General features: G+C 48.0%; 1 protein-coding gene across 1 annotated transcript; it reads right to left on the bottom strand.

The window, feature by feature from the left end:
• Nucleotides 1–1,153: 1,153 nt before the first annotated feature.
• Nucleotides 1,154–10,652, bottom strand: TBR1 (T-box brain transcription factor 1). The gene is made up of 6 exons (XM_053919435.1): nt 9,744–10,652; nt 9,029–9,183; nt 8,559–8,680; nt 7,780–7,938; nt 6,654–6,715; nt 1,154–3,636 (listed from the first exon to the last, which is right to left on the bottom strand). The coding sequence occupies exons 1-6, from the start codon at nt 10,433–10,435 to the stop codon at nt 2,778–2,780; spliced, it is 2,049 nt and encodes a 682-aa protein (XP_053775410.1). The 5' UTR covers nt 10,436–10,652; the 3' UTR covers nt 1,154–2,777.
• Between the last annotated feature and the right edge of the window lie 4,753 nt (nt 10,653–15,405).

Here is a 15,405-nt window from a genome sequence, read left to right as displayed (position 1 = left end):
TCCGTCCTCCTGCTTAGTTCTTAGGTGTGGGAAGGGAGAAAAGCACAAAGGAAAATCAGTCATCGCTTAACTAGGTGGCAGACAAAACTCCGCGGAACGCCGTCTAGTGGCGAAACTGTCCAGGGAAGGCAATTTGGTTTCCTTACCCCCTCTCATTTTCGTTTCACTTGGAACTTTGAAACCTCTTTGAGTCTGCCAAACTGCAAAAGTGAGACAGGGTAATCTCTAGGTGATGGTAAATTTAGTCCCCGTAACCTGACTCTGGCCAAAACCAAGCAAGAATGTTGAACCATTTTCCACCTCTTCCCTGTTATTTCTTTCCTCTGGAGACAAAGTACAAAAACCGCTTCTCCGTTTCTCCACAAGATAAAGGCAGAGCTCTGCGGATTCTTGACTAATTCGCAGCGACTCCCCAAGCAGGACTATCCACATTTCTGCATTTGTTCTGCAGGGATGGGGAGCTGGCCTGGGCAGGACTGGCACAGAGCCACTGTAGAAAGAATGGAGCAGTGCCCCCCAAATACGTCCCAAATCAAGTTTTGAGCTCAGTGGTTAAAAACTGCCCTTTCACAAGTCGGTCAGCCCTCTGCAGCCCCGCTCAACACCCCCTCCCCCAACCCTCCAACCAACCACTCAAGAAATGTAGGCCATTCCGTGTTTGCATTTACAGATTCCTCAATCGCCTCCAAGGCCCGTCCTTAAAGACCAGAATTTTCGACTTCTGCCCAAAGCTGTGGTCAACAGCCTCATTTGACATGCATTTAAATCACACCCTACCCTTACTCAAAGCCTCATGCCTTTACTTTGTGGAATTTAAAGAAATTCTTTACTCCTTACTAAAGACCCTCCTTTTTCCTGTTCGAATTATTTCCAACTTCAGCGAGATCAAACAGATATGATGAAGTGCATAAATTTTCCTGAAAAAAAATGAGTGCAACAAAGTGAAACGACTCACAGGGAACTAAATAACTGTAAATAAGAAGGAAAAAAGGGAATTACTGGCAGTGCTATAAAGTAAATTTAAGGGGGAAATGGGAGATGGTTTCCATTCAACAGGCTGCCCCATCCTGGAGGTCATTCTTCCTTAACCCTTAAAACTAACCGCCTATAAAAATTATTCTCAAACTGTAAACTGCGTTCAAACACCATAGTGTTTTACCAGATTTATTTTACTTGTTATACACAGACGATACAAACAAGCAAAAAACAAAACGTTTCTCAATGGAGTGTGTACTTGTATAAATTATTCAGTTCACAGACAAACAAAACAAATATAAAAATCACAACATTAGATTTACAGAAGGGCCAAAATATACACACGTTTAGACCCTGAATTCCTATTAGGAAAAATCCCCCCCCATGGGCTGGAATCTAGATTGAATATTGTGTATGATGCATATTTCACATTAATTTTAAAATACAAAAAGTATAGGTTTGCTACACAACATTAGAAATCCTACTAATCTATTTGCAGGGGGATAAATGCTCCTTTTTAAATGTAACAAGACTTGGGGGGGGTCAGTCTTACTTGCAATAATGCTAGTGTTTTCCCAAGGAATTCAAATTTCAGCTGTTTCTAGGTGGTGGGGAAATCATTTTCAAAACTAAAATGCAGTAAAATATACAACTCACACAATTCATCTTCACTAGACTACACTATAGTTACCAACAATTCAGTCATCTATATCATTAGTGGAATATTCATTACAAAGATTTACAGCATATAAAGGTGAAGAGGGGACTGAAAAGATATTCAGAAACAGTTTGTCAGCATATTTGGCACCTGCACAGACCAGTAATGAGTTTGGCACTTTGGGGGAAAACAAATAAGGCAAAATAATATTGCTATGTTGAGCTATTCTGTTTAGAAGGAAAAAGGAAAAAACATACAACTCCAGTTAACTTTGGGTTGCAGGCATCATGCCACTTAGTCGGCTTGCCTATGGACAGACACCTATCCTTTGCAGGTGTTTGGTCCGGTTCTCCTTAGCTATTTGTGTGCATTAGGGCACAGAGCAATTATTTCATGCAACGGATTGAGAAGTGAGAAACTCATCATTATCAATCAAGTATTTCAGGTTTCCAGAGCCTCTTAGAATAGTTAATTATCTCACAAGAAAAAAATTAAAAGGGGAGAGGTGGGTGGAGAAAAAAGGAAAAGAATAAAAAGGTTAAGCATGAACTGGTTTTGTGCCTTGACGATGAGAATAGAAACTAGCCATTCATTACAGTAAATTAACACTATATACAGTCATTTCACAGGCTTTGTTCCACTAAAAGTATTAACATCCCTACCATCCATCCATCCATCCATCCATCCATCCACTCGGGGATAAGAAAGGACGCGCTGGGTGGGTCCAGATTCTAGAGTCAACAACCTATGGTTAACGGGAAGGCCGAGACTGACGAGTCGGAATCGCTGCTGCCTGACAGGACTGCCGCAGGTCTCCTGAAGGTGAAGGGTTTCCTTACAAGAAATAGAAGGAGAGGGCAAGAAAAAAGACGAGGGGAGGAGGAGTGTGAGGAGTGTAACTTCACAGATGGAGAGTAAGTAGGAAAACCAAACGGTTTACAGCCAAGTTGGAGGTCGGTGAGCTAACTGCAGTGCAAAAAAAAAAAGGTTAAAATCACGCTTGGAGACCTGTACTTATTCGCTGCAGACGGTAATCGAGGGTCAAATAAAACGAGGGGGTGCGCAAGGAGGGGTCTGGGAGAGCTGCGAGGGGCTGGCGGGGCCCCGGCCGCGGCGGGGCGCGGGGCCGTAGGGCAGGGCCGGCCTAGCTGTGCGAGTAGAAGCCATAGTAGCCGCCTAGGTCCTTGGCGCAGTTCTTCTCGCAGTCCCGTTGGGCCAGAACCTCGCTCTTGAGCGGCGACGAGCTCTCGGACACGGGCGTGTCGGCGGGCGAGATCCGCCTCCGCTTGGCCTGCTCGTAAATCCCCGAGTCGCTCGAGTCGATGGACTTGATGGAGGAGGGCGTCTCGATCCAGCTGGAGTCGGACAGGTCCTTGGGCTTGGCGTCCTCGGCCGCGCCCGGAGGCAGCGGCGAGCGCTCCGCGGCCAGGCCCTCCGCCTCCTCGCCCAAGTAGGGGTTGGCGCCGGCCATGCGCGCGGCGGCCGCGGCGCTGTTGGGCCAGCAGGGCAGCACCGAGCCCGACTTGGCGCCGCAGTACTGCGGGGGGCTGCGCGCGCCCCAGCCCGACGGGTCGGCGTAGTAGCCGAGCGGGCGGCCGGTGCAGCTGGCCGCCTGCAGGGGCAGCGCCTTCACGCCCGCCGCCGCGTAGGACAGCAGCGTGGCCGCGTTGCCCGCGAAGTCCGTGGCGGTGTCGTAGGCCGAGGCGGCGAAGTCCAGGCGGTTGTTGGCCGGCGTCACAAACCAGCGCTGCGGCGACGGCGCGCCCGGGTCCTCGGCCTGCTGCGGCGACAGCAGCCCGTTGGTGTGCGGCACGCTGCGGTCCGTGCCCGGGCCGGGGCCCGCGCCCGCTCCCGGGTGGAAGCGGGCTTTGGCGTAGTTGCTTACGAACTGGTCCTGTAGGAAAGAGCCGGCCATAGCGTAGCGAGCTCCGGGCACGATCTGCGAGCGCGGGGAGTCGTTGGGCGAGGGGGTCAGGCGGTCCATGTCGCAACCCGTGTAGATCCTGCGAGGGAAGGAGAGAAAGAGAGAACCCAGGGGTGGCGCAGAGGTCCCTTCGGGGGACAGAAGGAAAGACCGCCACTTTTCACCCACAACCGCACTTCCTATCTGTAACTGGTCATCCAGGATGGAGATAGACGAAGGTCACAGACCTGCATCCTCCCCGAAATCGTAATTAAAAAGGGACCAATTTGTCTATCCAGGGACCTAAAAATGATACAATTTTTTTTTTAAAAAAGGCTTCCCTCGTCCCCTGTTCTCATTCGCCAAGTGTAATAGAGGACGGAGAGAGGCGCACAGCAGCGGATTCCCATCTCACATCTCCAGAATATGTGGACAGCACGACAGATCAAAGCAGGAGTGAGGTGTTATTTGCCCAGTGGGCTTTCCCTCAGCGGTGGGGAATTCTGAGCCAAATTTCTAAGCAAGGTACCCACTCCTCCACCCTTTTAAGACAACTTTCTTCCTTTTGAGACACCCGCGGGCGGTCCAGGTCCTAACGAAAAAAACTGGCCTTCACCAGCCTTCCGATGCCGAAGGACTGCTGCTGGAAGCCTCCACCGCCCTGACTGTCTGGTTTCCCATGTGTGGTCCTTTAACCTCTACCTCTACCAATGCAAACAAGGATGACGACTTGGAAACAAAGTCAGCAGTCAATACAATTCTTTTACAAAGAAAAAGCATTCCTTACTCTGACCTTCTCTGCCTATCTTTTGATTCCCTTATTGGTTAAAAAGAAGAAGAAGAAGAAAAGAAAAGAACCCACAAAACTTTGGGGCAAACTGTTACAGTACAGTTCTAAACTTCCTTCAAGCCATTTCCCACTACTAACAGCTAGCTGCATACAACCTGACCTGTGCCAGGCACTGCTGTCTAGGATGACACAGACAGTGATTTATCTAACCATCACAACAATCCTTGGAGTTAGGTCCCATTGTTACTCCACTTTACAGGTGAAGAAACTGAGGCAAAGGAAAGTTTAAAAACTTGCCCTATCAGTCATTGCTCAGACAGTAATTGCCTTGCTGGGAATCACCTTAGATAAAATAATCAAAGATTAACTCTAGGCCCGGGGCCTAGAAAATCCCATTAGAATTGAGAGGGAACCAGAGATTGGATCCAAGATTGGTAGAAGTGTTTCCTCATACACATACCCACATGCCTCTCTATTTAGCTCACACATAAATGTTTTAATCTTTAATCAACAGGCTGTTTTGAAAGAACCCTCATTCTTGTCAGACCTTAAGCCTTTGGGGAGGAGATTCCCTGGTGAGTGGCCAAGCAACCTGCTAGTCCCCTGAACTCTTACTGCTCTCCCTGTTTCTCCAGAAGTTAGCCATGCCCAAATAACCAACATAACAGTGGAAAGGGAGAGTGTTATAAACCATTCTACCCTTCCCTAACCCCTAAAAAGCTAAAGTATCCATTCGTATAGATAAAGAAGGTTTTAATGAAAAATATGACTTAACAACCAAAAGGAAGTGGCTTTTCCAATAGAAGTCAGCCAGAGGCGGGGCAGGTGAGGGTTTCACTGTGGCTGCTCAGATCCATTTTGCTTACTGCACAAGATTTATCTCCTGAAATGTAATTCCAGTTTCAAATAACAGAAGTAGAGGGAGGCAGAAAGGGAACATAAGCAGCAAGGTGCAAATATCTTTTCTGTTTACTACCATGATATTTTAAAAGAAAGAAAACAGTCTGCAAAAGATACAGTTTAGATGCCTATCCAGGTCCCAATCCATTTGGAATTACCGAATTGACTTGTGCAAAATAAAATGCTTTGGAACAGATGTTCACAGCAGAATTAAAAGCTCAAAATCTACAAGACCCCCTAGCACAGACCAATATCTCTGGTCTCCTAGGCCACACAAGTTCCACGGTGCCGGGTCCACCTTTTCAGATTGTGAGGACTAGAGTAGCCAAGTTGTTGTTCTGGGCAATCACTGGTGAGGTTTGCTTCCTTACTTATAAGGGATGCACAAGATGGTTATAGGGATTAATATCAATGACTCTTTTCAATTTGTTATAAAAATATAGGAGGTGATATTGGTATAGAAGCAGCCACTGTCTCTCTCTGTAAATTTAATCTATTTCTAGTCAAAGACATCTTCAACATTGTAGCTCTCTCCCAGGCACTTAATGCAAGCCGTGAAATTAAAATTTTTGAACCCTTCCCTTTTATAGTCAGAAAAAAGTGTGAGGATCCCCCCATTCCACATATAGATTTTGCTATACAACACTATCTGAACTCTTAGGCACTATACCAGGACTCTGAGCAAGAATGCTACAACAAGCACAGAAAGCACTGTTTACACCTACTGTTGCCCCCAGAGGACAGCATGTTAACAGAAAAGAAATGGAGTACCGGAGGCTTGGAGAAAATGGAAGCAACACTTTTAATTAAATCACGTTAAGAAGAAATATTATTCCCTTAAAGTTTATAAATAATACACAGCAACAGCATCTAGGTCCTTCCCCAATGCCTGAAATGACTACTGTCGTGGCTCTCTGCTCATGAATTTGTCTGTGTTGGGTGCACATTTTTATTCAGTCCATAGTAAACTTGCACAGGAAAAGCTACTACACAAAACTTAGAAATGGATAAATAAAAGTCGCATATGCCAAGGAGACTGTAACAACTGCCAGAGCCACATGCACTTCCAGGCAGAATCGGGAGGGTTCAGACACAGACAATCTAAGCTGAGCATCTGCAGCGCCACATACAACTCCCGCACCCAGGAACCAGGGCAGCTCCCCCTGCCAGCCCGCCAGCCTCAGAGGCCTGCCAACAACTCGGTAACTCATAAGAAAGCTAAAAATAGGTGGAGGAAACCTTTGACCAAAACTACTGAAGTGCTAAGCCACAAGGTCACCAGAGAGAAAGGGAGCTGACAAAAGGTAGAAGGAAACAACCTTGTCTTCACACGTTCTAGCTTCTGAAAGCCTGGTACATAACAATCCACCTTTGACCTAAAGCTCCATTCCACAACTACTTGAGAAGAAAGACACAAAATTACTTACGTGTCATAATTATCCCGAAATCCTTTTGCAAAGGGGTTGTGATCTATTTTCAGTTGTGTAATCTGGGAAAAAGAAGAAAAAAAAGATTAATATGATCTCACCTTCCCCACAGGAAGGAGGATTGGGTGTTTGAGAATATATCATCTGCCATTTTTTACAGGGGCTTAGGCCTATGATTTCATTACATAGTAAGGTTTCCCTCCTGAAACACTTGAGGGAATGGATGGAAAGAGAGAAAGAAAAAAGTTATCGTGAAACTTATGAGAAACATCTTTAAATTAATGATGCTTAAAACTAAAGCATTGCTTTCCATTAGCTCTCCAATGTGTTCTAAATTGGTTCAAACGCACATTTGTAGAATGCTTGTTACACAAAATGCATGTACTCAGGCAAACATCTCTAAGGGGTATTTGAATTAAAACCAAAATCGTCTATTTTAAATGTTTCACCGTATTTTTAAAAGTTGGTTGCTTCTGAGCCATAACTTGAAAACATGCAAGTTGCATCTTAAAATCAGTTTTGGTTTTTGCAAACTTGTAAATGCTGAAGAGGCTCAAGAACTGGAAAACTCATTCCCCAGCCCACCGTAACTTAGTCTATTGTAGTTTTTACATGTATGAATTAGTGTCTTCTTTGGATCACTCCAAAAATGATTTTATTTCAGCCATCAGTTCTAAGACTTTAAAAAAATGTCTGTATATATGTTAGGTAATGCCACAGATTGCCAAGAACAGAAGAATAAAATGCAGGGGGATATCTGCTTGTTTTCTAAAGGGAAGAGGGCTTTTTTTTTTTTTAAGGCAGATTTAAATCAGTTCTAGTTTAAGAACTAAATTGAAAATTCCAAAGAGAAGGGGCCCTAGAAGCCCTGAGCACCTCAAAGGTAGCCTGGATGACCCGCAACGCAGACGTAGAGGAAGCGTTTTTTCCACCGGCTATATACTCAGGGAAGGTGCGCAGCAGGCCCCTACCCCTTCGTCTAAAAGGCTCAGCAGAGCCAGCTGTTGCTGCTGTTACAGCCCGAGCCGGAATGGCCCGGGGATACCCGCCCGCGCCGGGGGAAGCGGGTGCCGGGGGAAGCGGGTGCCGCCCGCCGCGCGCCCAGCCCCCAGCCAGGACTCCTTACATCGGTGTTCTGGTAGGCGGTGACGGCGATGAACTGAGTTTCGGGGAAAGTGAACGTCTGCACGCGGCCGGGCTGGCTGGTGTCCTCTGTGCCGTCCTCGTTCACTTCCACCACATGCAGGCGGGGCTGGTACTTGTGCAAAGACTGTAAAACCACCATCTGTCCCGCGGAGAGAAAGGGAAGCGCCGGGAGGCGCGTTAACGAGGTCGGTGCGCGCGGGGCTGCGCGCCGAGGGCCGCGCGGAGCCCGTAGGAGCTAGCCCCGGGGCTGAAGGACCGCGGGGCTGGCCCGGCTGGTGACCTGCTAGCTGGGGCGGAACAGAGGAGTCCCCGCTCCGCTGGGAGCAGGGATCGCCCTAGCACCTGCGGAGAACAGAACCCGACCGCCCGAGCCTCAGGGCCCTTCTCTTAGTCGTCCTTTAGCGGGGAACAAAGATTTTCACAACCTGCAGATCCTGTGGGTTTCCATCTCGAGATCAATCTAGTGTTTGTACTTGGTTAGGTCGTGAAGTCAGGAATTGGGCAGGGAGCGAGAACAACTTTATAGGTCATTATATAATTTTTGAGGGTGGGAATAGAATTTTAAAAGAATTTTTAATGAAGCCAAGAAAGAGGTATCCAGTTTTTCATGCTGATTTAAACTAATGAACTGAATGTTGCGGGGCGAAGGGGTGGGGGTGGAGAGGAAGAGTGAGAGACGAGAGAGAGAGAGAGAGAGAGAGAGAGAGAGAGAGAGAGAGAGAGAGAGAGAAAGAGAGCGCGAGCGCTTGAGCCACTGACCTGCCCATTGTTGTTTGAAGCTCCTTTGTTGTTTGTAAGTTTTAATTTTCCAAAAGAGATTTCTTGGCGCATCCAGTGAGCCCCCGTGTTGGGGGAATCCGGATGCATATAGACCCGATTTCCTAGAGAAAGAAATACGTTGTTTACATATGTCCTGGCCACTGCCCAGTCCCCACTCCTCCCTATGCAGGACACGCGCGCGCACCCCCCTTATTCCACTGTGAGGCCCATTAACTACGGTTTTTTAGGCTGCTTTTTCTTCCTATTAACTGGGAATGATTAAAACGGCTTTTTGCATAATCCTCCCCCTTCTCACCGTTGAGTCTGTCTGTCCCCCTAACCCCCTCGTTTCCTTTTAGAAGTCACTGGGCGATCGTTTTAAAAGTCGCTCGAGCCAGTCCACAAAGGCTTTAATTAATCACTCTCACCTAAATAAGTGTCAGGAAAACGTGTTAATTGGAAGGACTTGCCTTGCACATTGGTGTCCGCTTTGCCGCAAGGAACCCATTTGCCTCCTTGAAACCTCCAGTGATTGGGATCCGCCAAAATCACATCCACAAAAATATTGTAATGAGCCGTGGGATCGAGACCAGAAATGTTAAAACTTAAAAAAGGAAACATGCGCCTATTTAAATTAGGGGGGGAGGGAGAAAACAAGGGGGAAAAACATAAATGTTAAAGATTAAATGCAAGAAGCGCGGCGCCAGATAGCAAAGCAAAACTTGTTCTCGCAGCGCTGGGAGCGACTGTTAGCTGGGTTAGACGAGGGGCGGAGGGGGAGGGAAAGAAGTGCGGCCGCAGTCGCTGAGCTGGAGCGGGGAGTCGGCAGGTATCACTGCCCAGGTGAAGAGCAAGGTTGGCGACCCGCATCCCCACCTGTCGTGTCTCCGGGTGTCCCTCCCATCTCGCGGCGGCTGGCCCGGGCTCTCCCTCTCTCTCTCTCCTTTCTCCGGCCACTGACTGCCTCTCCGTCCACCTTTCTAGGGAAGGATCACCCCACCCCACCCCCAACATCACCACTGTGGTTCTACCTTTCACTTCCCCTTTTTCCCAAAACCCTCCAACTCTGGAGAGCACCAGAGCGCCTTCCATTCCGCTCCCGACCCCAAATCGTCGCTGCTGCGGCGATTACAACTTGCCCCTGGGCCGCGCCTGGAGCAGCGACCGCCGAGATTGTAGCATTACCTTCCTTGTTTGGTGATGATCATCTCCGTTTGGTGCCGGTGAAATTTCAGCCAAAGGGGCCTGTTGCACAGGTACACCTGCGCTTTGCCGGGCACGAGCCCGGGCTGCGTGGAGGAGAACTGGTAGAACGGAGCTCCTTGGTAGGAGTGGCTGTACTGCTGTGGGTAGGGGTAGCCGGCCGCGGGGTAGCCCTGCGGTGAGGAGTTAGACAGGAGGCTGTTGTAGGCTCCGTTGGTGATGACTGGGTGGTGGGCCATGTAGCGGCTGGGGCTGCCGATGGAGAAGGCGGGGTGCGCGGGTCCGTGCTGGCCGGGGTACGGGAACATGGCACTGGGAGCAGTGGCCGCAGACTGTGGCTGGCTAGACTGAGAGAGGAGGTAGCGATCTGCAGCAGAGCCATCGAAGCTGTGACGAAGCTCAGAGACCCCCTCCAAGACAGGAGAGAGTTTACTTCTCTGGACGTCCCCTGGTGAGTCCTTGGAGTCAGGAAAATTGTCTGTATCTGACTGATTCGTCATCCCCCTGGTAATTTTTTTCAAAGGTGAACTTCTCTCCAGGTTGTCAGTCGTCGAGATAATGGGATGATCGTGCAGGACAAGCTCAGATCCGCCTGAATGTGGGTAGCTGCTGCTCACATTGAGAAATTTCTTGGAGAGCATGATGGAAGGAGAAAGGCAGTGCTCCAGCTGCATAGCTCTAGAACCTGAACACTCGCCCTCCTGTCCCTGGTTTTTAAAGTCCTATTTATCATAAACTAGAAATCCACAGACCCCCTCACTAGACAGAAAGCACTTCATCCAGCAAATGCTTCTCAAAGGTTTGATTTACTTTTTTTTTTCCCTGGGAGAAGAGATTGGCCAATTGACACTATGCAGCAATCAGAAAAGGCTCGCTCACTTTTGATCTTGCTGCTTGTGCAGCCGATGAAACGGCTCCTGCCATTGGTTAACTGCTGACAGTAATTTAATTAGATAGACATTAATTAGGATAATCACCTGGCTCCTGGTCGCGACGATCGTGGCAAATTGAAGGGGATGATTTTATTGTTGGCCTGGGGGGTGGGGAATGTGTGTTGATCTTACGTGAGCACTGTTGTGTCACCTTTAAGCTTTGTGACCACTGCTTTAGGAAGATTCAAAGATGTGCAATTTACTAAACATTTTCCTACCCCCCCCCTTCTTTGGAGCTGAGGGGCGGCGGAGGAGGGAATTCGAAGATGCTAGGAGACTTCGGATCTGAATGAGCCAAATATTCTGTTGAATGTAACAATTTCAAGTGCAAAGTATACAAAGCTCGAGCCGGTGGCCTCTTCTCGCCCTGTAAAAGTTCCAGAGTCTGTCTTTTCCAGTTAATACAGAAGCACACAACACCTGAGCCAGTCCTTTGTGAGCACGTCCTGCGTGTCCTCCCCGATCCCCACCCCAACATACCCCTTTTAAATACATTCAATAAATAAATAAATAAATAAACCACTGCTACCGAGAACCGCGGCGTTGAAAGTGGGCGGGAAGAGGGAGAAGTGGGGGTGAAAAGCAGCAACTCACCCACCCATCCACCCACCTCGGGAAGGTTCGGTTTCTTGGGCGAGCACAGAAACAATGACAGTCTATGATCTTCTTTTTAAGTTTTGAAATAATCATACGCTGTCGGGCTGAAGTGCCTTGATATATTTTCAGTGGTGTTTACGAGGTCTTAACTAAATATTTTATCAGTGAGCTTGGTTGCATATTATCTGAAGAGCATCTACTTGGGGCAGGCGCCCTGCGTCCCTCGCGTCTCACTGCACTTCCTTCTCTCTGAGTTACTGGATTGGCGACAGGTTCAAAAGCCTCGCCAGAAAAAGAAAGGGCCGAGTCCTCCGGCAAATTGGTTCGCTAGAAGCGCTGATCTGGGGAGACAGTGGAAGTGTTATCAGCGCAGTGATCGTTGCTGAGGACTCCGGGGTGCGCGCGCGCCCGCGCCCGCGCAATGTTTATATAATCTGGAGGGGAGGAAAAGAATCCATGCCAGTAATTTTAAAATGCGGAAAAATTTGAGGAGAAATAGAGAAAAATAGCAATTTAAAAGGATGCTGGCACAAATAGCAAGCACGAGGCCAAAGGCGACCCCCAGGTGTAGGAAGAAATCTCCCGTGCTCGCTCTGCGCGGAGCCAGCCCCCGCCTGGACCCGAGGGTCGGGAGCGGCAGAGGCCTGCGGCGCCGAACGCGGCTGTCCCCGGCGCGGCACCCGCGGACCTTTCCTCCCGAGGTTTTCCCGGGACGCGGAGCCGCGCAAAGTGTGGAGGGGCTGGCGGACGGGCGGGCGGCTCCGCGCGGGGCACTGCTGGGGCGGGCTGGCGGCGGGCGCTGGGACCCAGCCCCCCAGCTGCCCGGCTCGGGCTCATTATCTAAGGGCCCCGAGCGCCCCGAGGGAAGGCCCTCCGGGGCCCCGGGGATCCCCAGAGGGAGCCGCCGCCCGGGCGAGCGGCGTGTGGCGCAGACCTCGGGTCGCACACTCCTCGGGGGGCACGGCGGGCCTCTCCGCCCGGTGGGGTCTGCGCCTTTGAGAGAGCTCGTCTGTCCTCCGCGGGCGCAAGCAGCTCCCCGAGGGCGCGCGGCGCTTGGGTGTTTGGGTGGGGCCTGGGCAGGGTCAGACAGGTGTTCACCGACCCGCTCAGCGCCTAGGCGGACGCGGGTTCAGGTCCCGGCCTCGCTGGGCCCTGCGGTCTGCGCAGAGCTCAGGCTGCGCCCGGCAGGCAGGCCGGCCACCTAGGCTGCAGAAGGCACCAGCTGCGGTCTCCAGCAGGCCGCCGCCGGGCGCCGTGAGCAGTGCCCGGAGGCGGCGGCCCTGGGCTGGACAGGTTGATGACCAGATGTCCCACATTCAAGCAGAGACGGTTTTCTGGGAGAAAAATACAGCCAGACCCATTTTTCCATTTGGAAGCAAATCTCAGCTCCTTGCCTGGAAGCTTCATAAACCAAGCAGGGCCTTAGCTGTTGAGGCGTCGCGTGGGGTTAGGGACTGTGGCTACGACATTATTTGACAATTGTTTTTTTCTGCCCTTTACCTTCCATTGCCCTTTCTCATGAAAAGCTTTTGCTTTATTTTGGCTACTCTTGTTTTTTTTTTTTTTCCTTTCTTTGATCATTAAATTCTTTGTCCCTGCCTGTCTCCCCTCTCCATTGCTTCCAAAGTTACCCCTTCCTTCCTCAGTGGGACACAGAGCCTTAAATATGTAGCAAAAAGGCGATGTCACTCCTAGCAACCTGAATGGACTTTTTTTTTTTTAATGACGAATACTAAAATGAAATGTTGAAGTATAGAAAAGGGTTCGAGTGCATTTCCCTCGGAGTTTTGAAGGAATGGAGTAGGAGATAAATGTGCAGTCACTTTAAATTACCAGTACTAAATCCAGTGGCTCCTCACTCACAGGCTGTGCCTTTTAATTTATACACGCTCAAGAAAAACTAAGGCTTGCCCCAGGATTGGCACACCTGCTCTTGAGCCGTATTTATGCAGAGCAGGCTTCTCTAAGTGCATATGAACCATGCCAGGATTATTTTGATTCATGGCTGGAGTAGGGCCTGAATTCTGTATATATGGTAAGGTCCCAGAAGACCCAGGTGTCCCTATTTTAGGCAAATCGCACTAAATAGTGAGGCTGGAACTTTAATGTCTCCATGCTAGTTTAAGAGTAAAGTAGGGAGATCTCTGTACTAGAGGCAGCAAGCAAAACTTTGGGTTCTAGTGCTGCTTTAATGCTGTGTAGTACATGAGTAAAGATGCTCACACTCACTCACCCCTGAAGCGGCTCATTGAGCCTGTGATTCAGTAAGTCGTCTCCATGCCTAACTGGGCCTCGGCCATCAGGCTGCTGCTAAAATAGCGATACATTCTGACACAAAGGTATATTCAATGAGCTTCTTTGGGCATCCTAATTCTGATAGGCTCCAAATCTACAAAGAAAATGTAGATTTTTGGTAGCAGGAGGGATTCTGATGTGGTTTTGAAATGGGGATGTCCCCAACATGAACCAAGTGAGAGAAAGTCATGTGTGGCTGTGGGGAGTCCAGGAGTATGAGTTGATCATTTAAGAGCACAAAGAAAGACAAGAATTGTTTGAGTCTTCTCAGTCACTGTAGTCACTCAGGAGACAGTTTCAGGGGTCCAAAGTGGAAAAAAAAAAAAAAAAAGGACTTCAAAACAATGTTGAGAATAGCCCTTGCGTTATCGAGGCCTCTTCTGAGGGCATATTGTACAAAAAAAAAAAAAATCTAACTAGCTCTAAAATGAACAATATCTGTGAAAATACGCTGTAGAACCTTATTTACTTAAAGGAAAAAATCATGTATTCCCTCCCCCCCAAAATAGCCCACACAGTTTAAATTAGGCAAAAGGAAAACCTTCACTTATATTCCAATTGTAAATGATTAGTTGTAATCCCAACAATTAAATATATATCACATGTCCTACATAAAATATGCTACCACTATACTTAAAAGATGAAACCTCAGGAAAAGCAAGAAATGCTCAGAATCTCTCTTATTCTATCAAAAAGGAAAAAAGAGACTGTGAAACATAGTGGAAATTTAAGCGATTTCCACTTTTAGTTTCTGCTACCTTCTTATCAGACGAGCAGTAAGAGCCCAGAATTGTTCAAATAGGACAGGATTTTGGTCTACCACTTCATTCATACCATCTCTGTAGAGGCTAAGTCTAAATTCTAAGTCCCCAAGTAAAACCCTCCTTTAATGAAGCCTCAGAAACATTTTCTGCCATATTCTAACAAAGGGTGTAGGTAAGATTTAAGTCTTTGTCTCCAGCCCTTGGCAGGGCAGCTTGCTCGGTTGGAGGCTCCTCGCGAGGCCCCAAGGTTCTGGTTCACTCCTTGGTCAGCGCACGTACAAGAACCAACCAGTGAGTGCATAAATTTGTTTCTTTCTAAAATCAGTCAATAAATTCTCTGTCCCCCCGTTTTGCCAGCACCCCTTGGTACATCCAGGATGGTGCCGCACCATAAATGAATGTTAATGGGGGATGAACCTCTGTACGTCAGGTTCAAAGCAGGTTGTGGGACGAGGTCATTTACAAAAGCTGCCATTAGTCACACTTTTGTCTTTACCGGAAACTGAGTATTTCTAAGTTACTTTGAGAAAAGATAAAACAGTAACAAAATTATTGCTTATGTATTCATTATATTAAACTCACATTATAGCTACTTTTCTCATTTTGCTTTGAGGACATTATACAGTGTACCTTCTCTGGCTGTTTTAGCTGGAAGTTTAGTGGAGTTTGCAGCAGGCAATTCCCACACAATTTCAACGCTATTGGTAGATTGTACTCTTAAAAAATGATAAAAGTCTACATCAAAATCATCCCCTTTCTTCTTAAATGCACTCTTCTGAAATCCTGAACATATGTTAACAAGCTATATTGCATATACAATATTAATTTGTGACAAATACTTTAAATGAAATGTCAGCATTTTTTCTGTTACCCACTAATGAGGTAGCCAGTCATTAATGACAATCATTTTATATTTGTTAAGTTATCACACTGATGTTTTACGTGTTATGAAATCTTAAAATGCAAGGGGAAACACATCTTAGTGTGAGATTTCTAAAGCACTGTCAAATGTTACTCTGTCAATTCCACCCAGTGCCAAAAAGACCTCAGGAGACA

The sequence above is a fragment of the Desmodus rotundus genome, chromosome 2 (genome assembly GCF_022682495.2).
Source record: "Desmodus rotundus isolate HL8 chromosome 2, HLdesRot8A.1, whole genome shotgun sequence".
Taxonomy (NCBI): domain Eukaryota; kingdom Metazoa; phylum Chordata; class Mammalia; order Chiroptera; family Phyllostomidae; genus Desmodus; species Desmodus rotundus.
The sequence above is the reverse complement of the archived record's forward strand: the minus strand, read 5'-3'. Positions and strand labels throughout refer to the sequence as shown.